Source organism: Loxodonta africana, chromosome 3, assembly GCF_030014295.1.
Source record: "Loxodonta africana isolate mLoxAfr1 chromosome 3, mLoxAfr1.hap2, whole genome shotgun sequence".
Lineage (NCBI taxonomy): Eukaryota > Metazoa > Chordata > Mammalia > Proboscidea > Elephantidae > Loxodonta > Loxodonta africana.
Window position 1 is genome coordinate 167563350 of NC_087344.1, and position 25787 is coordinate 167589136.

Here is a 25787-nt window from a genome sequence, read left to right on the forward strand (position 1 = left end):
GTGTCATCTGCATAATGCAGGTTGTTAATGAGTCTTCCTTCAATTCCGATGCCCTGTCCTTCTTCATACAGTCCAGCTTCTCGGATTATTTGTGCAGCATACAGAAAGAATACAACCCTGACGCACACCCTTCCTGACTTTAAACCAATCGGTATCCCCTTGTTCTGTCCGAACAACTGCCTCTTGATCTATGTAAAGGTTCCTCATGAGCACAATTAAGTGTTCTGGAATTCCCATTCTTCGCAATGTTATCCATAGTTTGTTATGATCCATACAGTTGAATGCCTTTGCATTGTCAATAAAACACAGGTAAACATCCTTCTGGTATTCTCTGCTTTCAGCCAGGATCCATCTGACATCAGCAATGATATCCCTGGTTCCACATCCTCTTCTGAAACCAGCCTGAATTTCTGGCAGTTCCCTGTCGATACATTGCTGCAGCCGTTTTTGAATGATCTTCAGCAAAATTTTGCTTGCGTGTGATATTAACGATATTGTTCTATAATATCAATTGAGATGTTTCAGCAAACAAATGCAATGCTGGAGGTGCTCACTCGTCTATGCCCAGAAATATGGAAGACAGCTTCCTGGACAACTGACTGGAAGAGATCCATATTTATGCCTATTCCCAAGAAAGGTGATCCAACCGAATGTGGAAAAAACAGGAGAGGAGGCAAATTATCCGAATAAGAAATGAAATGGCGATATCACAAGAGACCCAACTGAAATTAAAGCAATCATATCAGATTACTATGAAAAACTGTAACAAATTTGAAAACCTAGTAAGAAATGGATGAATTTCTAGAAATACACACCTAAACTAACACAAGCAGAGGTAGAACTACTAAATAAACCCATAACAAAAGAAGACATTGACAAAGTAATTTAAAAACTCCCAACAAATAAAAAGCCCTGGCCCTGACAGCTTCACTGGTAAGTTCTACTAAACCTTCAGAGAAGACTTAACACCACTACTACTAAAGACATTTCAGAGCATAAAACAGGATGGAATACTCCCAAGCTCATTCTATGAAGCCAGCATATGCCTGATACCAAAACCAAGTAAGGACACCACAAAAAAAGAAAATGACAGAATTATACCACTCATGAACTTAGATGCAAAAACCCCCAACAAAACTGTAGCCAATACGGTTCAACAACATCAAAAAAGTAATTCACCATGACCAAGTGGGATTCATACCAGCTATGCAGGGATGGTTCAAGATTAGAAAAAACAATCAGTGTAATCCATCACATAAATAAAAAAGACAAGAACCACATGATCTTATCAATTGATGGAGAAAAGGCATTTGACAAAGTCCAACACCCATTCATGATAAAAACTCTCAGCAAAATAGGAACAGAAGGAAAATTCCTAACATAATAAAGGGCATTTACACAAAGCCAACAGCCAACATCATCCTAAATGGGGAGAGAATGAAAGCATTCCCCTTGGTAAGGGGAACCAGACAAGAATGCTCTTTATCACCATTCTTACTCAACATTGTGCTGGAGGTCCTAGCCAGAGCAATTAGACTAGATAAAGAAATAAAGGGCATCGAGATTGGTAAGGAATAAAGTTAAAGTATCTCTATTTGCAGATGACATAACTCTATACACAGAAAACCCTAAAGAATCCTCAAGAAAACTACTGAAACTAATAGAACAGTTCAGCAGAGTATCAGGATACAAGGTGAACATACAAAAATCAGTTGGATTCCTCTACACTAACAAAGAGAACGTGGAAGAGGGAATCACCAAATCAGTACCATTTACACTAGCTCCCAAGAAGATAAAATACTTAGGAATAAATCTAACCAGAGACGTAAAAGTCCTATACAAAGAAACTACAAGACATTAGTGCAAGAAACCTACATAAGTGGAAAAACATATCTTGCTCATAGATAGGAAGATTGAACATTGTAAAAATGTTTATTCTACCCAAAGTAATCTATACATACAAAGCAATTTCGATCCAAATTCCAACTACATTTTTTAATGAGATGGAGAAACAAATCACCAAATTCACATGGAAGGGAAAGAGTCCCTTGATAAGCAGCGCATTACTGAAAAAGAAGAAGAAAGTGGGAGGCCTCACTCTACCTGATTTTAGAAACTATAATACCGCCACAGTAGTCGAAACAGCCTGGTACTGGTACAACAGCAGCTACACAGACCAATGGAACAGAACTGAGAATCCGGACATAAATCCATCCACATATGAGCAGCTGATATTTGACAAAGGCCCAAAGTCTGTTAAACGGGGAAAAGAGAGTTTCTTTAATAAATAAATGGTACTGGCATAAACAGATATCCATCTGCAAAAAAATGAAATGAGCCATACCTCACACCGTGCACAAAAACTAACTCAAAATGGATCAAAGACCTAAATATAAAATCTAAAACAATAAAGATCATGGAAGAAAAAATAGGGACAATGCCAGGAGCCCTAACACATTACATAGACAGAATACAAAACATTACTAACAATGCACAAACACGAGAAAAGAAACTAGATAACTGGGAGCTCCTAAAAATCAAACACCTATGCGCATCCAAAGACTTCACCAAAAGAGTAAAAACATTACCTACAGACTGGGAAAAAGTTTTTAGCTATGACATTTCTGATCAAGGTCTGTTCTCTAAAATCTATATGGTATTGCAAAAACTCAACTACAAAAAGATAACCCAATTAAAAAATGGGCAAAGGATATGAACAGGCACTTCACGAAAGAAGACATTCAGGCAGCTAATGGATACATGAGGAAACGCTCACCGTCATTAGCCATTAGAGAAATGCAAATCAAAACTACAATGAGAAACTGTCTCACACTCCAACAAGGGTGGTATTAATCCAAAACACACAAAATAATAAATATTGGAGAGGTTGTAGAAAGACTGGAACTCTTATACACTGCTGGTGGGAATGTAAAATGGTACAACCACTTTGGAGATCGACTTGGTGCTTCCTGAAAAAGATAGAAATAGATGTACCATACAATCCAGCAATCCTACTCCCTGGATTATATCCTAGAGGAATAAGAGCCTTTACACGAACAGATACATGCACACCCATGTTCACTGCAGCACTGTTTACAATTGCAAAAAGGTGGAAGCATCCAAGGTGTCCATCAACAGATGAATGGATAAATTATGGTATATTCACACTATGGAATACTATACATCGATAAAGAACAATGATGAATCTGTGAAACATTTCATAACATGGAGGAATGTGGAAGGCATTATGCTGAGTGAAACTCATCAGTTGCAAAAGGACAAATATTGTATGAGACCACTATCGTAAGAACTCGAGAAATAGTTTAAACACAGAAGAAAATATTCTTTGATGGTTATGAAGGTGGGGAGGGAGGAAGGGAAAGGGGTATTCACGAATTAGATAGTAGACAAGAACTATTTTAAGTGAAGGGAAAGAACACACAATACAGGAGAGGTCAGCACAGCTGGACTAAACCAAAACCAAAGAAGTTTCCTGAATAAACCGAACGCTTTGAAGGCCAGAGTAGCAGGGGCGGGGGTTTGGGGACCATGGTTTCAAGGGACATTTAGGTGAATCGGCATAATAAAATCTATTAAGAAAACATTCTGCATCCCACTTTGGTGAGTGGCGTCTGGGGTCTTAAACACTAGAAAGTAGCCACCTGAGATGCATCAATTGGTCTCAACCCACCTGGAGCAAAGGAGAATGAAGAACACCAAAGACACAAAGGCCTAAGAGACAGAAAAGGCCACATAAGTCAGAGACTACATCAGCCTGAGACCAGAAGAACTAGATGGTGCCCGGCTACAACTGATGACTATCCAAAAGAATCCTTGATGCAGCAGGAGAGCAGTAGAATGCAGACTTCAAATTCTTGTAAAAAGACCAGACTTAATGGTCTGACTCAGACTAGAAGGACCCTGGAGGTCATGGTCCCCAGACCTTCTGTTAGCTCAAGACTGGAACCATTCCCAAACCCAATTCTTCAGATAGGGATTGGACTGGACTGTAAGACAGAAAATAATACTAGTGAGGAGTGAGCTTCTTGACTCAAGTAGACACATGAGACTATGCGGGCAGCTGCTGTCTGGAGAGAAGATGAGAAGGCAGAGGGGGACAGAACCTGGCTGAACGGACATGGGAAATACAGGGTGGAGAGAAGGAGTGTGCTGTCTCATTAGTGGGAGAGCAACTAGGAGAACATAGCAAGGTGTATATAAGGTTTTGTATGAGACTGACTTGATTTGTAAACTTTCACTTAAGGAAGGCACAATAAAAATTAAAAAATAAAGAGACTGGCTTAAGACACATACACATACACACACACAAAAGAGAACCACAGTCAGTAAGAATGAGTATTTCCTGTTTTCAGAATGAGTATTTCCTGTTTCCAATGAGGAAACAAAAGAGTTGTGGGGCTTTTTAAGTCACCCCCCGCCCCAAAAAATCCACCACCACCACCACCAAAAAACAAATCACAAACATCTCAAAAGAAATTTAATTTGTTCAATGAGATCATTAAAAGTCTGCTTCAAAGCTAAATTCTTCGCTAATTCCAGGGTTCCTCTTTAAGATGTTTTGACTAGAAAACTGAAAAGCAGGTGGGACCATTATAAGTGAATCATTATAAAACCAAGTGCTATCATGAATGTTAAAGAGTCAGTCAAGTTTGGATCAACAATCACAGAAAAAAAAAAAGAAAACTCTATAAATCACATCTCTTCAAGTGTAGTTTGGAGCAGTCAGAGGTTACTGAGTATCTGATTTAAAAAACAACTACAATCCAGCTTTGATGACCACTGGGAGAATTATTTAAACCATTAATACCTGCAACTAAAATATGCAGTTAAATAAAAGATGGGCAAAAATCCTGAAATTTTTCTAAAGTTGAGTTTTCACTAGAATAAATTCATTTTTCAAATACCATTTAATTCCTTCTTAAAACAGTGTGAACTAGAAACGAGGATGGGAAAAGTAGGAAAGTGTAATACTGGAGTTAATGTTTTCAAGTGCCTTTATCTAGTACAAAGATGAATACAGATTAGTAAGAGTTCAGCGTTTTCCCAAAATGTACATTATGTATTTTCCGAAAATGCTCATTCTTATTGATGATAGTTCTCTTTTTAATTTTCATAATTCAAACATCATCGTCTGATGCCCTATTACATAAATTCAGAACATACATTCTAAATATATTCTTATAAACAAACGTGCAAAAGCAGCAAAACAAGAGAGCATGTAAAAGCTTAACAGAAATATTATAAATTTTCTAAAATTGTGCAACACCCAAGAGAATTGCCTAGACAAAAGATACTTCAACTTCATTCCAATACTCACCACTTTCTTCTTTCTTCCTATATAAAATTTACTGTTGTGAACTGGCAGAAGGATTTCTAAGTGGTGCCTAGTATGAGAAATCCATGGCACAGCCAAGCCACAGGGAGTTGGCTGCATAAAAAGGGATATCACAATTCTAATTTCCCTCCCTAGCTGGCTCTCTGTGCCAAGCACTCCTGCAGAGGGAATTTACTGAACTGGAGGGGATCCAGGACCCAGCTGCAATAGACTTCTCTCCTCCTTCACTTGCTTACTATAAACATAACATGGAGCTACTCTCATCCGGCCAAGTCTCCCATTTACATTCCTAAAGGGGACAAATGACCAAGAGCTCCATAACCCTAAACTGAGATAATCTTTATAAGGGAACCTACAGAGTGTCTGTTAATTAGACATTTCCTTAAAGATGGGCACTGAACTTTCTCTAGGTCACCAAGTTATTCTGTTATACTTTCACAAAGAAAAATTACTTACTACGAAGCAGAATCATTGAGTTGATATTCCCTGGATCTGCTGAAGCAAGCTTGCACCCCCTCATCTCGCCATAACCGTTTAATCACTCCTGCTAGTTCTAGAGTCATGATTCCTTCTTCAGCACTGCCAGCTAAAACAAACAATTGCCGGGCATCATCCTGAAGAAAGCAGTTAAGAAAGTCAGATTACTCTCTATATCTTAAAGACTTGGTAACACATTATATATTATAAAAATTATAATAATGTTCTATTATTTTAAAAGAGGTATTAAAGAGATCTTTTCTGGCACGCAAGTCTAAGAGAATCTACAATCAAGTCTTTCCCCCTTCTGACACCACCTAAAAGACACGGTTATAGTTAACAGTCCAGGCCTAACATTTCCCACCACACCACCATCCTCTGAAAAGATCTTTTCTGACTCGCTAGCAATCTCCTCCTGGTAACTCATGATTTCCACAGGAAAAAAACTGGTCTGTGAGATAGGCCTATGTAATACATTCCCGTTCTGTTAAAGGAAACCTACAATAAAAATAGAAATGAGGAGACTAGCAAGTAAGAAGAGGTAAAGTCTAAACATGTCAAAGGGAGTAAAACATTAATCAAGCTTAAGGAAAAGCTTCCCAATCAGCTCAGAAAGCAGAACAGGAATAAGAGGAGATAGAGGCATTTAAGAAGTCTGAAAGCGGGGAGGGGGGATAAAACCCCAAGGGAAAAATTCAGTCTCTAGATTTCTGCCAAAGGAATAATAATAATCCTGTAAATAAGGGGAGAGGGGAGGAAGAAGGCAGTAGGAGGATGAAAAAATAACGAGAGGTGATCAAACCACTTATAAGTCACAGACATAGATTTGTATGTGGTTAGAGTTTCTACACCTAAAACACGTGAGAAGCAGAGAGGACAGAAAAAGCCTCCGTGAATTTTACTGTTTTCACTACTTGTCAGAAAGTTTAAAAGTAAACACAGGTCTCATGGAATGATTTCCTCACCTCAAATCTAACATTTATCTGGTCCAGGAGATTTCCAAATAACCCTAAAAATGCAGATACTAAAAAAAAACTCATATTGGGTGAAGAAAGAGTGGGGGCAGGGGATGCAATCAACTATACCAAAAAAAGTCTTTAAGACAAAGTCAACCAGCAAGCAAAGCATTTCAGACAAGTGAAGTCATGGCCAAAATCACCTAAGACTTGTCTATCACCAGAACCTGTGCATCCACTTAGGCAAAACCAAACAAAACTATAGGTACGCGCTCAAATTAATTTTGCCAAACTCAGGGTCTTCAGCCTTAATGGTCTTTGCTTTCAAGATCCTTACTCCTTTATTCCTCCCTTCAGAGCCTTCCTATATTCTTCCTAGTAACGCTCTAGGTCCAACACTCTCTAAAAAGCTTACCTAAAACTATACGCTCCTCCTCTTTTCAGAGATAACAATGTGAATAAAGGAATTAATTGAGAAAAGATAAAAAAATTACACAAACTTGCAAAACATACTCGACAGTAAGCAAGTCCCTGGTTCTGAAAATTGCACTATAGTCACGCAAGTATTCAAATAATCTCAATAAACAACACTTTTTTTTTTTTAATACCATGATTCTAATTTTAGAAACTTCAAAATAGGGGCAGCTACTGCTGCATCTTTTTGCTGCACTTACTCTGTAAACATTCTTTCAGGAAGGCACACTTTTCCCTTACCACTTACTCTCGTCCACTGATCTGCTCTTACTTCTCCATAATAAATTCTCTATAGGACTATAAAGAGGCCCCTCTTTACAATGAACATCATACCTCCACCCTTAAGCATATATGAAAAAGCACCCTACCCCACACCCAGCTCTATTCTTGTCAATTCACTCTGTTACGAACTATAAAAAACTAAGAGGAGAGAGAATCAGAGGTGAAACATACATATAAATCCTTACACATGAAATGAAAAAAGAGAAACTTAAAAAAATTACGTAGGATCGTAGATTTGGATGGGTGGATGCTAGAAAACCAAGTGATTCAGGAGACCTGAGAGGGATTAATGATGTCAACTTTGTCTGGTGACACAAGAGTGTTAGGATCCAAAGATTAATGACGACTGAATTGATAAAGGAAAGAAATAAACGAATCAAGAGAAATGAAGGAGGACAGGGGGAGAAAAATAAAAAAGGGAAAAGGAAAAAAGGAGAAACTAAGAGAAGAAATAAATAACCAAGATGGAAAAAAGCCAACAAAGAGAAGGAAGAGAATAAATACAGTATCACTGACCAGTTATCTACTACAGCAGATACAACAGAGAATTAGAATTAGGTGATAGAAAGGAGTGAGAAAAGGCAGGGGAAAATAAGAATATAAGAGAGCTGGTAGGAAGAAAGAAAAAAAAAAAAAAAGGAAAGCAAGAGGTGACATAAGGAACAGAAAGGAGTATGAATAAAGACTTTATTTTTGCTTTAGTTAACAAATTTTCCCTGCTCAAAGGCTTGGAAAATTAAAGTCTCTAGTTGATATGATATGGCCTTTTTTTATAAAAATATAAAAGTTGTGCCTCACACATTTCCTCTTCTCTTCTTAGGATGAGAACCTCTTAAGAACCTTTTTATAACGTCTAATCCAGCTCCCCTTCCCTACACTACTTCTAAGACACCTCCTAGACTAATACCATCCAACTAGGACCACCTTTGTAGTGTTATTCCCCTCAATGATTTCCCTACTTATTTAATGACCATTAATTTGCATTTGATAGGTTGAGAGGTTGCTTATAAGGTTTCTCCGCTGCTTCATAGACATAGGCCTTGCCTTTCCAGGCAGGCTCCCAAGTGTTGCCTTTTATTCTTCCACACCATCTAGGTATGATACTCTGAACCCAGCACTCAGGAGATGCTGATGACTCCTTTAATTTCTGGAAATAAATCCTGCCTGTTGTTGGACTTTAAAAGCTGATGGTAATATAAAAGATTCCACCCCCGACTTTATTTTGACCCTCTCTCCACTAGCATCAAACATCTTACTTTACAAACTAGACTTTCAGGGCCCACTGAGTATTAAAACTAATCAACACAAAGTTTGAATACCTGACATACGCAAGGTATTAAAAAAAATTATACTAGAACATAATATAGTCCAATCCTACAGCCTACAGTTCTATTTAGTATAAAGATATACCAAAAACCTGTTGCCGTCGAGTCGATTCCAACTCACAGCAACCTTACGGCAACTCATAGCAACCCTACAGGACAGAGTAAAACTGCCCCACAGGATTTCCATGGAGCAGCTGGTGGATTCAAACTGCTTATCTTCTGGTTAGCATCCGAGCTTTTAACCACGGCGCCACCAGGGCTCCTTAGTATAAGGATATAGTATTCTTGAATACCTGAAAACTGCCTCTAAAATTTAGACTTCATGATCATGTCCTTGCCAAGTTTATTCTGGGAGATCATTTTTTGCCCTTAATTGCTACACCTGAAAAAACAGCATATATGGCAACCTTTCTTTTAGATTATTTCAATTTACCATTATGAATTACTACAAAAGTCAACAGTGCTGTGAAAGAAGCAACTGAAAACAGTTACTACAGAAACCTACCATATACCATATACCCACAGAAGCCCAGTGCTCAGACTCTTCATTGTGACGGTAATCTAGTTATCTCTGAAAGCAGACTGCTAACACTTCCCAAGTGACTACACAGCACTTTGCCAAATCTTGTTGCTTAAATTCATTTCCCTAAAACATGAAGCAAATTTTGCCTCTCCCTTAACTGCATCTAGTGTTCAAGTGTTCAAGCAAAGAGGAAATGAGAAACACTTACTGCTCTGGCAGCTTCCCCAAAGTCAATCTTGAGCCGTCCCATGGCTCTTATGATTGCAATGATGGACTGTATAGTATTGCTGTAGACAACTACTTTATACTGTTTGCATTCTTCCTCTGAATAGCCATCCTCATGAATGATTCTTTAAAAAGAGGAAAACCACAAGTCATTACCACGGACCTAAAATGAAAAGATACTACGGACTTTTTATGCTTTATGAGGGAATCCAGCCTTACAAAGGTCAGGTTGCAACTTACTTCATCTGCTTCACGATGGTGCTTTTCCCAGATTCTCCAGCACCTGAAAGAGGGAACAAGAACAGACTTTGAATTTAATCCATTATCAAGCATAGATGTATGAAACCAACGTGAGCAAAAGTTCTAAATTAATGGCAATCACCGGTCCCAGGGAAAATTTTGGTGAAGCTTTCCTATCAGCAAAAACTAGGAACGTCTCCATTAGAGCATTTCACTCTCTACATAAAACCAAACCCATTGCCGTTGCGTCGATTCCAACTCATAGTAATCCCATAGGACAGAACAGAACTGCCTCATAGGGTTTTCAAGGCTGTAAATCTTTATGGAAGCAGGCTGCCACATCTCTCTCCCACTGAGCAGCTGGTGGGTTCAAACCGCCAACCTTCTGGTTAGCAGCCGAGCACTTAACCACTGTGCCACCAGGGCTCCTTAAGCATCTATAAAACAAACACTGCTGTAGAGTAGATTTCAACTCATAGTGACCCTATAGGACAAAGCAGAACTGCCCCAAGGGGATTTCCAAGGCTATAATCTTTACTGAAGCAGACTGCCACATCTTTCTCCCATGACCATCGATGGATTCAAACCACCGACCTTTCAGTTAGCAGCCAAGAGCTTAACCACTGCACCACCAGGGCTCCATTTACATAACTTAGCAACCAGATGTAATTCACTGAAAGCGTCCCAGGGTCTCCTTGTTAAAATTTGTGTAAAATAAGCAGACCCAAGGAAAGATATAAGAACAAGGAAGACCGAAGAAGAACTGACGCCTTTGAATAGTGGTGTTGGTGAAGAATATTGAATATACCATGGACTGCCAAAAGAACGTACTAATCTGTCTTGTAAGAAGTGCAACCAGAACGCTCCTTGAAACCAAGATGGCGAGACTGTGTGTTACATACTTTGGACATGTTGTCAGGAGGGATCAGTCCCTGGAGAAGGACATCATGCTTGGCAGAGTACAGGGTCAGCGGAAAAGAGGAAGGCCCTCGACAAGGTGGATTGACACAGTGGCTGCAACAATGAGCTCATGCATAGTAACGATTGTAAGGATGGTGCAGGACCGGGCAGTGTTTCATTCTGTTGTGCACAGGGTTGCTATGAGTGGGAACTGACTCAACGGCACCTAACAACAACAACAAGGAAAGATGACAACATAAACACCTCTAGGAGCTCATCTCCTGCATGAAACATCATGCACATCAGCAAACATGAGGAGATGGTATTTTTTGGCCTGTTCATTTTTACTAAGACCTCAGCGGCTTCTTGCCTATCAGACTTAAAAAAAAAAAAACCTAACCCACTGCCATCGAGTCGATTCCGACTCATAGCGAACCTACAGGACAGAATAGAACTGCCCTTCACAGTTTCCAAGGCTGTAAATCTTTATGGAAGCATCTTTCTCTCGAGGAGCAGCTGGTGGGTTCGAACTACCAACTTTCTGGTTAACAGCCGAGTGCTTTAACCATGGCACCACCAGGGGCTCCTTCCCATGGGACTAAAGAGGGTCAAAGAGAAGCAGAGAAGGCATTTGTCCCCACCTCTTTTTCACTGTATACCCCCCTCAAGAGTCTCATTTCCCTCCTTAAGTCTGCTGGAATCATTTTAAACTAATGACCACAAATGTCAAAAGTGCCCTCTAAACTCTTAAAGTCGAGCTGCATTTCCCTATCAAACTCATCCTCTTACCCACCGAGATGCCTATTTCACCGAGATGCCTATTTCACACCACCTCCTCTCTCTCAAACCTTACAAAGCCCTCCCCACTCCCCTCAGCCGACGCTCCTGCCTCTTCTACTGGAAAATTAAAGCAATCAGAAAAAAACTAAGTCATTTTCCCACAGCCAAATCTACCAACGTATCTTCATCTACATATTCTCTGCTTTCACCAATGTCTTTTGAAGAGACCTCTTCCAAGGTCTAAGACTAACCCCTTCCCTTGTGCACATACTCATCTCATTTAGCTACTCAGGGTCTTGGCTGCTGCAATTATCCCGTGACACTCAAACACCACCCACTTTTCTCCTTCCACTAGGTCATTCTCATCAGTAGACAAACATGCTATATGCTCTCCCGTCTTTAAATCCATACATATTCCCTACATCCCCCCACCTTTCCTTAACCCCCCATATCTTCCTCCGGCTACCACTCTCTGCTCTCCTTTATCGTAAAGCTCCTCAAACGTGTCATCTATATTCACTGCCTCTGATTCTCTATCTCCAATCCCTCCTTAACCCGCTCCAATCAGGTTTTCATCCACTATACTGACTCCACTTCTCAAGGTCTCCAACAATTTCCATCTCAACAAACCTACTGGTCAATTCTCAGTCCTCACCTTGCTCAACCTCTCAAGCAACATTTGTCCAAGTTGATGACATCGCCTTAAACTATTTTTTTTACTAGGCAGGCTTCTAGACATCATACTTTCCTCATCTGACCTCATTCCTTCTCAGTCTCCTCTTTCTATTTCTGGATTCTAAAGGTTGTATTGCTTCAGAGCTGTCCTTGGCCCCTTTTCTCTATCTATACTCACTCTTCTAGGTTATCTCATCTCATGGTTTTAGACATTTATAAGCTGATAGCAATAGTTCATACCTAGCAAGTGCTTACTATGTGCCAGACACTATTCTAAGTACTGTGTCTGTATTAACTTATTTAAGCCTCACAATAACCCTGTGAGGTAAGTATTATCATTATTCCCATTTTATAGATATGGTAACTGAAGCAGAGAGATGTCAAGTAACTTGCCCACAATTACACAATAAGTGGCAGAGCTGAAATCTGCATTCACACTATTTGGCTCCAAAGTTGGTGTACACTGTCTCTATACTAATGATTTCCAAATTTAGATCTCTAATCTTGGCTTCTAACCTTCACCACAGACCCATATATCTAAACCACTAACCTGATATATCTCATTAGGTTTCTGGTAGGCAACTCAAACTTAACATGTCCAAAACTGAATTACAGACTCTTCACTCTCACCCCAAAACAAACCCTGTTCCTCCCGCAGTCTTTTCATTTTGGTAAATGGCACCAGTATTCACCCAGATGCTCGGGCCAAAAATGGTGACCTGTGACTAACATACAGATGAGACGGGGGACGTGAATGACAATCTATTAAATATTAGTAAAGCTTATATTTTTATTTTAGATTAGAAATAGAAAGAAGTTCTAACTCTTGTACCACAATAGATCATTACAATACCAAAACCAAACCCACTGCCATCAGTCAATTCCGAATCATAGTGACAGGGGAAACTACAGGTCTAGATCACTGCAAAAACTCCCTGAATGGTCCAATGCCCAGACCTTGCCTTTCCTATAGTCAGTTTCCCACTCAACAGCAGGAAGGAACTTTGTAAAATGTAAATCAGACCATGTCACAACTCTGCCCAAAAGCCCTCCAATGGCCTCCAACTACACTCAAAATCAAACCCAAGGCCAATAAAGCCTGATACGCTCTGATCCCTGCCTACCTCTTCATCCTCATCTCCCACTAAGCTCTACTTTGTTCTCTTTGCTCTTGTGGGCTAGCTTTCTTGCTTTTCCTCCAACCTACCAAACTGGTTCTCACTGAGGTAGATCCTGACTCAGGGTTTTTGCAATTACTCTTCCTTCTGCCTGGAATAATTTTTGCAAGGTTTTCTTCTTCATTCAGAGAAGCCTTTCGTGACTAATCTACCTAAACAGCCCCAGCCCATCACATTCTCCCGTTATTTTTTTATAGCACTTATCACTTTTTAACATTACGGATTTGTTCATTTCTTATTTTCTCCACTGAAACACAAACTCCATAAAGGCTTATTCATCCTTGTATGCCCAGAACCTGGAGCTGCGCCTGACAAAAATTAGTTACCCAAGTAAGTATTGTTGAACAAATAAAAGACTAATGTTTAATAAGCATGACCTTTACTAAATATTTATCAATTCTACTGGCCAAAAATGCTAGTTAAAATAAAATTCAAATACAGAAATTCCAGACATCTACATTCTTACAAAATCAAGAAATATTTACCTATTATTTTATCTCTGTTCTTACTGCCTAACTGATAATCACGAGTAGGACTAAATAGTTAATATTCAAGGAGTACACATAGGACTTTCTAGTGACATTGTAGAAAAAAGTAACCCTCCGCCATGCGTATTAAAAAGAGCTGGCGATTCAATTTTGGGGAACAGAATATGAATGCATACCAGTTATGCTCTACACTGTTTAAGACACAGAATTCACAGATTATCCCATGTAAGCAAGAGCTACTAGGTTAATTAGGACAAGTCGAGATTAATGAAATAATTTGCACCATTCTTTTATATATTGAAAACAGCATTTTTACCAGTCATGTTGGATTATTTTGAATAATCAGTAAATCTATTAATTTCAGATGAAAGTTCTACCCCACGTAGGTGCTGATAAAAAGTTACACTGCCCTATATCACTCACATTTCCAAGGCCCCCTGATAAAATACTGGTCAGTCCTTCACCTTCATTATAGCACTACATATTTTCTCCCAAGTTTTTGTTAGGCATCCCGTTCTATCTCTTAAAAGAAGGCATCTCTTACTGACCACAAAATTGAAAACAGAATGTTTCAATGGGTGTTCCAAGGCATTTTATACAAATAATGAATCACTTTATATCAAAAGTCTTTGACCCATTCAGCTTCTAGATCTTACCTGTCTCCCAAGCATGAAATTTAAGAGTCCTCTGGAACCCACTCACTCCTCTTCTTTCCTTACATCAAGTTGTAACAAAATCTTCTCTCCCCTTATGCACGTTTCTCAAATGAATTCTCACCTGTCTGAGTCTGACTCCAAGCCTGTTCTGTACTACCGTAATGTTTTCAAACATCCAGCTCAAAGGCCCTCTCCTTTCTCATCATTTCCAAATGGCAGTATTTTCAAAGTATCAGTTTATCTAACAATTATCCAAATTCTTCAAATACTTTCTATAACCCTTTTTTATTAGGTCTAAACTCTTCATTTTTACCTCAATCCTCTGCGCTCCACTGCTGCAGTGGTAAGCTCCCTCTTTGATAACATCTCCCTCTCAGGTTTTCCCTAAGCTGCTTCCCATGCCCGCTCCCCCCACCCAAACATATTTTTACTCTTCTTTCTTCAAATTTCATCACAATTTTAAGAGGAGAGCCATTGGCCCACCTTCAATTCATCAGGGCTGTAACGGTGGAGATGCAAAGAATGGAATCAATGCAAAGGCTATTTGTAGAGAGAGAATCTATAGCCTGGAGAGGGAGGAAATGAAGATGACTCTGCAGGCAGAAGGGACAGAGCTGGGCAGGGGGTAGGATATATAAAAAAGAAAATTCTGAAAGGCCTCAGAGACAGGAGGGAATGGGACCACTGTGACTTGGAGACTTCATTCTGAAAAGGACACCCCTTCTAAAGTAAGAAGAATGAAAAGTCAAGTTGCAAAGATTTCTGAGTGAAAAAGAGGAAGCTGTTAAGACAGTTTACTCTCAATAAAGGAGAAAGGCTATCCGTAGATAATAAGGGAATTGAGTTAATTTAGAAAATCACTTTCTAAAACAAACAAGAGCAGTTTATGCAGTTTAGCATATATAATCACCACTTTAGAAGAAGAACAATTCACCAGTACATACCCTACTTGCTACAAGTATGTAGAATCATAATATTTACCTAAATAAGTTCTTAATTTTATTTCGAATAAGCTCCCTGAGAGCAGGCACCCTAACATATGCCCCGTATTTTTCCCCATAACATACACTACATTATGGGTATGAAAATGAGAGATGGTGATGATTTCTTTCAAGATATTAAAAAAGAAAGAAAAAGGCCAGTGAATGAAATCGCTAATATAGATACAATCATTATTATCACATATGAGCAAAGTGACTCAGCTCTTGCACAGGCTGATTTTAAAAACTAACTCTGAGAGATGGCTAATACTTAAAAACACTGTCACCTGATGCGTTCCTCTTTTTCTCTTTCAGTTTGACTAAAAGAGATCACCTAGAGCTAGTCCAAAGAAGGTACAACAGTATTTTATGCTCTTTTATATTTCTGTCCCTTCAGGCACAATGTATTTCTTCTTGTGTAAAATGGGTCAATAACACCACCTATCTCAAGGATTTTGAGAGGATTCAATGAGTTAATTCCTAGAAAATGCTTAGAATGGCATCTGGCATATAGTAAGTGTTCAATTAAATGTCAGCTAGCTATTATTTGTGAATGTTGCTTGCACTGTTCAGAATACTACCATGTGGTGTTATGGCCCCAAAGAGTTTAATTTAATAAAACCTCCTTGGATATTGTTGTTGGTTCCAAATCTCAACACAAATGGTATAATTACTTAGCAACTGTTTCACAGCAACAAAATCCTAGATGGAATTTGGATTCATGCACTGAAACAACAACTTACAACCTAAAAGCTACAGCAAAACTATGTCAAAGCATTAGTCATTTTACCCACCCCACTCGGAGCAACAAAACATTCTCTTCCTTAGTACAGTCTCAACCCTAGATCTTCCTACTTCGTCCTCTCCCACACGTCTCACCATCCGTACCCCTCCTTTTCCTTTTAAGTACTTGTTTCTGTGGAGAAATCTTGAAACTTCTCAAAGTTCAGGAATATAATTAGAGCAGAGCCCCTTTCTGGATGTCTGGACAGCTAAGTCTCAATGTGGCAGTATTTTCTGGTAACCTTCTAGTCAGTCACTGCTTGACCAAGGCTCTCCCTCTCCAGGCTCCCATTATCAGCCCTGTGGGAACATACAACTAGAATAGGCATAAACAGCTCTTCCCCCACAGCAGGCTGGCAGCCTAATCTGCTAATATTTTTATTTTTTTCTCAGTCTCCCCCTTCATTTAAAACACTAGCAGTTAAAAATATCTTTTTCGGCTAATGACACCATGTAGTCATTCATAAACTGTATGAAAAACTACATTTTAGTCCTAGCTCTGCCATCACTAGCTGTGTGACCTTGGGCAAGTCACGTAACTTCACAGTGCCTGTTTCCCTGTATATAAAATGTGAAGGGTTCCCTCAGGCCCTCTGTTAGCCCAAAACTAAACCATTCCCGAAGCCAACTCTTCAGACAAAGATTAGACTAGACAATAAGGCATAGAATGATACTTGCAAAGAGTGTGCTTCTTAGCTCAAGTAGATACATGAGACTAAATGGGCAGCCCCTGACCAGAGGCCAAATGAGAAGGCAGATGCGGACGCGAGCTGGCTGAATGGACACGGTAAACACAGGGTGGAGAGGAGTACGCTGTCACATTATAGGGAGAGCAACTACAGTCACATAACAATGTGTCTATAAATGCCTGTATGAGAAACTAACGAACTGTAAACTTGCATTTAAAGAACAATAAAAAATAAAATAAAATGTGAAGGGCTTTGGCCTAGATGTTCTCTGTGGTTGCGCTCTAATACTCTGTAACACTAAAAGCAGACTGAATTTCTTATCCTGCCACACGTAGGCCTCATATCACACCATGGACCCACACCTTCCTATCAACCCAACCATTCTCAACATCTAGATCAATTACTGGTTATAAAGCCAACCGTTCACAATAGCTACGATAATCATGTACTCCTCCTGCTCAAAAAGGGACAAAGAGTAGAAAGAATTAAAGAATGCAGCAACAGTAACAAAGTCAGAGTCATCTCGTAGGCCAGCCTCCCATATTCATCCTTGAGTGTGTTCTATGGTAATACAGTCTTGAACTAGCGAGCATTCAAGTCAGAATGCTATTCTTTAAAACACAAAACAAAAAAGTGAAGACCCATAACTAAAGAATACCTATTGCTCCCGCTGATTCTTTTTTATTAACCGGTTTAAATAGCTCGTTGTTGTTATTGCTATTTGCCATGGAGTCAATTCTGACTCACAGCAATCCCATGTGCACAGAATAGAACTGCCTCCACAGGGTCTTCAAGGCTGTGGCCTTTCAGGAGACTGCCAGGCCTGCCTTCTGAGGCACCTCTGGGCGGGTTTGAACTGCCAACCTTTCAGTTAGTAGCAGAGCACTGAACAGTTTGCACCACCCAGGAACTCCTTTGTAAGTAAGTAACTAACAGTAAAACTTCAGAGTAAGGTTAAAAATGACAGGCCATTCAAAAGGTTTTTAATACAAAAACCACTGGTTTCCTAATTCAATAAAAAAGAAAGGTCAAAAGAATTACAGATGGGACAAATGTTTTCTGAGCAAATAAAAACTATGTTATTCATTTTTTCAACAAACATGTTTCCTACGAACCTCAAACTACTGGACATTAAGACTTAATACACAAATAAATTTAGGAATTTATAGTCTCAAAGATCTATTTTTCTTGTGAAATTGGCAAGTTTCCTTAGTCTAAAATATTGGAGTAATTTTTTCACCCAGCCCACCGTCCCCCTAAATATGACAGGCATCTGCATATAAACATCCTTGAAAACACTATTCATTTTTATTCAACTCAAATGTCACCTCCTTGCTGAAACCTTTCCCATTCCCTCTGAACAGTTATCACTCCCACCCTGATATCCACTGCCAAAAGACTTGATTCTTTTTTTTTTTTTAAATTGTACTTTAGATGAAGGTTTAGAGAGCAAATTTGTGACTCATTAAACAATTAACACACATTATTTTCTGACACTGGTTGCCAACCCCACGACATGTCAACATTCTCCCCTTCTCAACCTTGGGTTCCCCATTACCAGCTTTCCTATCCGCTCCTGCCTTCTCATCCTTGCCCCTGGGCTGGTGTGCCCCTTTAGTTTCGTTTTGTTTTATGGGTCTGTCTAATCTTTGGCTGAAGGGTGAACCTCAGAAGTGACTTTAGTACTGAGTTAAAAGGGTATCCGGGAGCTATACTCTCAGGGTTTCTCCTGTCTCTGTCAGACCTGTAAGTCTAGTCTATTTTTGTGAGTTAGCTTTTTGTTCTACATTTTTCTCCAGCTCTGCCCAGGACCCTCTATTGTGATCCCTGTCAGAGCACTCAGTGGTGGTAGTCGGGCACCATCTAGTTGTACTGGACTCAAGCTGATTCTCACTCATAGCGACCCTACAGGACAGAGTAGAACTGCCCCACGGGGTTTCCAAGGCTGTAACCTTTACAGAGGCCGACTGTCACATCTTTCTCCTGGGCAGTGGCTGATGGGTTCAAACCACCAAACTTTCTGTTAGCAGCTGAGCACTTAAGCAATTATTCCTTTTCAGAGTCAGTCCAAGAGGGTGGTGACTTCAGAAATTATCTCCGCAACTGGTCCTGCCCCTACCCCCACATTCTCTTTCCATTTTATCTCTAGCCTAGCTACTCTAAAAACAACTATTTTACTATCTTCCCAACTCCTACTCTTCTTGCTTCTCATAAACTGCTAACTGGTTTTCTTAATTTTGATTAAAATGCTAATGTAATTCATTTTGGCACTTCCATACCTGTGTCCTTTCACCTCTGGGGCACCCTGACCAGGCTCAGCCTGGCCCTACAAGGCAGTGTCAAACACTGTTAACTCTAGTGCCTGGTCAAACTATTCTAATTATTTAGGTTTGTGCCTGCTTAGGATTCCACTAGCCCTGAGCTCAAAAGCTTCTCCTCAAAAAGCACAAAATAGTGCCTCCTTTTTGTGTTCCCCCAAATCTAGAGCGCAATCTCGGACAGAGTAGGCAATTAGTAACTACCTGTGAGATGAATGGCTTGGGTTTCTATGAGATTCAGTGGTTGCCTAATCACGTTCTGCAAATGCCAGTTGCAAGGGAAGGAATCTTTTATGTGGGCAGTTTACAGAAACAGATTTCCATTTCTCTGCATCTTTTTACTCAGCTCTACGCCCACTCCTGGCTATGCCTTCAACTCTCACCCCACGACTATGCCTGACAATTCTGGACTCACTCACTAGCCTCGCTCCCCTCTAACCTTACTCTCAAAATCTGTCCTAGCTCTCTTGCACCCATTGCTCCACTTCAGTGAAATAAACTGCTATGAATCTGTCCTGTTTACCCCTGTACCCCCAACACCTAAAACAGTACATGAAATACAGTGAGCACTGGTTAAATATGTATTCAATGAATAAAAAAATTAATTAATATTAAGGATTAAAAAAGGCAGTGAGCTGTGACTGGGACAGAGACAATGCGTTTCTTTTCCGAGACAGATTTTTCTAGAAAGCTATCACATACCTATCACCAAAAAAGTTTAAAGTGCATATAATAAGAAAATTTTGGTGAACTTAATTGATGTATTTCAGAATGCATGCCTGCCCATAGCCCCTTCTAGAAAAATTCCTAGTTTGCTGCCTCCTTTGTGGGCAATGACCCATATAATCTGGGTCACGTCCCTTCCTGTGATTGCACCAGGAGTAAGTACCTGATGCAGGAGTGACCCACTCACAGACTGGTCAGAGAGAGGCCTACAGCTACAAAAGACGAGTAGGACCAATCAGATTATCTGATGAACCTGAACTAGAAGATACGGAAAAAGTTGTCCTAAAGTAGCAGGTCACAAAGTGTGAAAACTTAGGCAACTATTATAGGGCTCCATGCACACCAAGGTCACAAAGAATTCAGAGCAAGTTGGTCTGGAGACAAAAGTGAACAGACAAATGTGCAGGAAGACAAAGGTGAATAAACATGCATAAAGACTTAAAGATACCATGAGAGAGAAGAGAGTGCACAAAAGAGAAAGTGAGTCAGGACAGAGGATGGGCAGGACCAAGGACAAAAAGGAGAAAGGCAAAAGAGAACAAATGAAGGCAGAATAGAGCAAAAACAGACAGAAACAGAGAAGACAGAAAAGTCAGGAACAGAGGAAGGACTAAGAGAGGAAAGGCAGAGACAACAGCCTGGCCACACCCCAAGAGCTGCCTCAGTTCCTGCGGCTTGATTCTTCGGCTCTTCCAGCATCCACAAAACCTCTCTCTAGTCTAACAACATTCCCTCTAACTTTACTAGCTAGTTTGAATGAGCTTTCTGTTACTTGTAAAGGGGCGGGAGGGGGGGGGGAGACTGGCACTAGCATTAAGGAAATTCTTTTTGCCTTTAAATTTTTAAGTTGTCTTTATTAAATATATAAAACGGAATATTCATAACGCGAGTAACAAAGCAAACATCTGTGTACCCATCAACCAGCTTAAAAATAAAATATTATCAGTTATCTCTGAAGCCATCTATATGTCCCTCTCAACATTAATTACTTTTTCACTAAGTATTTCTAGAAGGTAAATATGCAATGAGAGAAGAAGAGATTAAAAAAGCCCTAACAATCAGTATATGTACGTAATTTACACAGTATAGTTTGTTCAGAATGTTATGTCTTTCACCAATTACACGGACATGACCTATCATTTAACAAGCCTTATAAGCCATAAAACACAGAGTTTATTAGTCATTTTAACAATCATAAATCACCTAAGGAAAATGAGGGTTTGATTTAAAAAAAAAAAAATCTACCTCCACTAGCCTGAGTCCAGAACAACTACATGGTGCCCAGCTACCACCACTCACCACTCTGACAGGAGATCACAATAAGGGTCCAGGACAGAGTGCGAGAAAAATGTAGAAAAAAATTCAAATTCACAAAAAAGACCATCTTACTGGTCTGACAGAGACTGGGTGAACCCAGGGACAATGGCTCCCAGGTATCCTTTTAACTCAGAACTGAAATCACTCCTGAAGTTCACCATTCGCTCAAAGATTACACAGTCTATAACACAAACAATAACACATGAGGAACACGCTTCTTAGCTCAATCATGTTAATGAGACCAAATGGGCAACACTGCCCCACAAGCAAAGAAAGAAAGCAGGAAGGGACAGGAAGCAGGGAGCCTGGGGTGGAGAAGGGGAGAGTGTTGATACAGTGTGGGGATTGCAACCAATGTCACAAAACAATTTGTGTATAAACTGTTGAATGAGAAATTAATTTGCTCTGTGAACTTTCACCTACAGCACAATAAAATTAAAAAAGTAGATCACTGGCCCAAGCAGCTCTTCTCAAAATGTTATTACTTAAGAATATAAGCAACATGATCTGAGTGCTGTTAAAGATCCCATGTTCTCTTTGGGCAACTGGCCATGAAGGGAGAAGCAGGGCTTCCTTGCTCACATTTGTGAAAACAGCAGAAGAATGCTTAAGAGAAAGTCATTTGTGAACAAAAAGGGGAATTACTTTCTGGCTGCAACAATATTGTAATTTTGGCCTCTGGTGAGTAAGTTTCCTTTTACTTCTTTGAAAGCAGGGCAACAAAAAGCCATTTTGGTGCTAACACTGAACTATGTGGTATTTACAAACGACATGACTGAAAACCACTTCTGCAAAGATACATTCCTTTTTAGTTTTGTCTCAGGACAAAAAAGTAGAGTATTAAATTTGAAGTATAATGCCCAATTTATGTAGCAAACATACTAATCACACCTGTACTTTATTTAGAGTAACAGGAAAAAGAAAGGTCACAACTGTAACAAATAATCCAAAGACCTCATTTTAACCCAAAAAAATAATTCTTCATAGACAGTGGAGATATTCTCCAAAGTTAATTGTAATCCTACATTCATTCTCCAAACCCATATATCCCCAAATTTTACATTTAAATATGTTAGAAGCCCACTCCCTACACAGGGCCCTCAAACACTGATGGCAGCATAGAACATCTTTCTATATACCTATTCAATGTAAATTAATACCACACTTTAAAAATTCGCCAACAGCAAAACAGCACAAATTGAGTTGCCAAATGACAAAAGACATCTACAATTTCAATTTCCTTTATCATGTAAATTATTGCCAATGCTGTTAAACCCAAATCCAAAAAAGTCTGGGTTTCACATACTCACTTCTGTTCACCCTCTTACTACAGCACAAATTAGAGGAATGGCAAAAAGGTAGGCAATAAAACAGAGAACAGAAAGTCTCCAGATTATTTCCCCTAAATGAGATGCATATTAATATACACCCACTCCTCACTGACCCAGTTAGGTTCCAAAGACCAGGTCGTTACATGAAAATCGACATTATGTGAAAACGGAGGATGACTACATCATTACTTAACCACCAAACGACATCATTACACAACTGACAAACCACGGAGAATCACAGTTCAGCCAAATTAACACCTAACCTGACACTGTGATCAGCCAGCGTCACTCTCCCCTTGCACCTCGGTGTTTGCTACTGCCAGATGTATGTCGTTAACAAGCAAAATAGTCAGATAGTAGATTTTTTTACCACTGTCATAAATGCAAAACGTCGGATAATGATGTAGTTGATAAGTGAGTAAGGGTATACATGGCTTAAGATGCTTACAAATTCACATAAATACTCTCCAAATCCCCTGCAAACCTTTCTAGCCTTATCGTCTCCATTCCTTCCCAAAACAACCCTTCATTCCAGTCAAATCTGTTTGCTCACTTATGCGTCTTTAGCCTTTATGCATACTATTCCCTCTCTCTGGTCTCTGCCTGAGGAGTTCATATTTATTATTCAAGAACCACCCCAAATAGAAGATTCCCTGATATAAATGCCCCCTCCTCCCTCTAAAATTGGCTACTCCTTCTGTGATCACATTCCATATATACTTTCATTGCTTACTTCTGTATCTCCCCAACTTGAACTGCTTAAGAGCTCTTTCTACTTCTCGCCTGTATCTTCAGGTTAGAAAAGCACCTGTGTATATACAAGACAATTTAATCATAAATAAGCTAATAAATGACTCTCCTTCTAGACAACAATGAAAACCAAAAAGCTCAATAAAAAGTAGCCTCGACTAAATGTAATGTGGTATCCTGGATTGGATCTTGGAAGAGAAAAGGAAAATCAGTGGAAAAACTGCTGAAATCCAAATAAAGGATGGAGTCTAGTAAGCAGTAATGCAACCAACACTAATCTCTTAGTTTTGATATATGGACCACAGTTATGTGAGACATCAACATTAGCGGAAACCAGGTGAAACATATAACAGGGAACTCTTTCCAACTTTTCTGTAAACTTAAACTTATTCCAAAATAAGAAGTTTATTAAAAATATGTTTAAGTAGCCTAGAAAAAGTGGAAAAAACTACAAATATTGATGGACATAAATATGGATTTTAATTATGACAAGAACAAAAACAGAAGAATAAGAGATATACAGCCATCCCTTCTGATCCTGGAGATTGGTTCCAGGACCCCCATGGATACCAAAATCCGAGGATGCTCAAGTCCCTTTGTCCCATACACTTTAAATCATCTGAAGATTACTTATAATACCTAATACAATATAAATGCTATGTAAATAGGTACTAATGCTTACACACTTTATGCTTTTTCAGCCTCTGTAAACATTTCATCCCAAACCAGACAGGCTATACTTTCATGATTTTCAGCTTTTTTCTGCTTTACTGTGCGAATGCTCAATTTGTTCTTACTAAGCTTATGGCCCACTTCCACAAGCAACATGCCACTTGTCAAAACATCTAAAATTTCTGTCTTTGTTCAGAGACAGCACTTTACGCTCTCTCCTCTTAGTCTTTGAGGCATTGCTCTGACCACTTAGTTGCTTTTTAGGAGCTATTTTTTCACAGAAACAAAAGGTGCACACAGACAAGTAGTGAACAAGGTGCAAACAATGCTCAAACAAGGAGTGCTGGAGAGAGACCAAGGATCTGTGAATTGGCAGGCGGCTACAGCAGGGGATGCCCACACGTCACTTTATTCACATGGATTCAGTGTAGTGCTTGGGGCATGGCAAATTCAAGTCTTGCTTTTTTACAACTTCTTTTCCCTCCCCCCAAATATTTTTGACCATGGTTGACTGAATCCATGGGTATGGACAGCCGACTATACTCCTCTTATTAGAGGCAGAGGAAGAAAATTATTTTTTAAAATCCTGAAATGAACCAAAATATGTGAGAATTTATTAATGCTGTAAAATGGCAAAAAACTTTTACACCATTAAACTGAAGTCTTTCAGTTTCTATTTTTAGATAAATAATTCAACATTAGGAAACGGAAGGTGAAATGTTCTATTAAATGTATGTCATTCTAAAATTATCTTTTTACAATAAACAGTAATTTGTAACATGTATTTTCCAAGGTCCTGGTCAAAACCCATTCTCAATAGTTCCTCAAGAGCAGTGAATAGTTTTGTTATTTCTCACAAGATTTTTACTGTTTTAACATTAAAAAAAAAAAAAAACCAACATAATGATCCCAAAATCAAATCAGGGAGTCCCAAGGTCCTATCATAATGTGTAGTACTATCCAATGAACAGGAGTCCCTGGGTGGAGCAAACGGTTAAGAGCTCGGCCACTAACAGAGGTTGGTGGTTCAAACCCACCCAGAGGTGCCTGGAAACAAAGCCTTGGTGAGCTGCTTCTGAAAGGTCAAAGTCAGAAAAACCCAATGGACTGAAGTTCTATTCTGCAATATGGGGTCACTACGATGGTAACTGGTCATGCACTTAAACAAGTATAAAAACTAGGGATATCAATAAATGCAACAAAAACTAAACCAGCTGCTGTCAAGCTGACTCCAAGTCATGACGGCCCCATGTGTGTCAGAGTAGAACTGTGTGCTCCACAGGATTTTCAATGGCTGATTTTTCAGAAGTAGATTGCCAAGTTTTTCTTCCAAGGTGCTTCTGGGTGGACTCCAACTGCTAATCTTTTGGTGAGCAGCTGACCACTTAACCCTCTGTGCCATTCAGGGACTCTAGGGATATGAATATGGGACTAAAACAGAAATCCAAATACAATGTAACATTTCTGTAAGTTCTTAGAATTTAATGGAATACTGACTATCTTAATTTTAAAATCCAACCCAAAAGGATAAAGGAAATTTTTAGTATCTGACCAAGTATAAACAGGTTACACAATCAATCATTACAGGAAGATTAATTACAAGATGGCAAGAATCCTTGCTAACTCTAAGGAAGTTTGATTTAAATGGTCCCTATAGAGTTTAACTGCTAACCCAAAGGTTGGCAG

General features: G+C 39.3%; 1 protein-coding gene across 1 annotated transcript in view; it reads right to left on the bottom strand.

Annotated features, from left to right (window-relative positions):
• Positions 1 to 25787, bottom strand: part of GNAI3 (G protein subunit alpha i3) — a 62102-nt gene that overhangs the window by 26558 nt on the left and 9757 nt on the right. Inside the window, exons 2-4 of the mRNA XM_010589543.3 lie at positions 9859 to 9901; positions 9602 to 9743; positions 5813 to 5970 (exon numbers count right to left, since the gene is read on the bottom strand). Coding sequence (XP_010587845.2) covers positions 5813 to 5970; positions 9602 to 9743; positions 9859 to 9901 — 343 coding nt within the window. The remainder of the gene's footprint in view (positions 1 to 5812; positions 5971 to 9601; positions 9744 to 9858; positions 9902 to 25787) is intronic.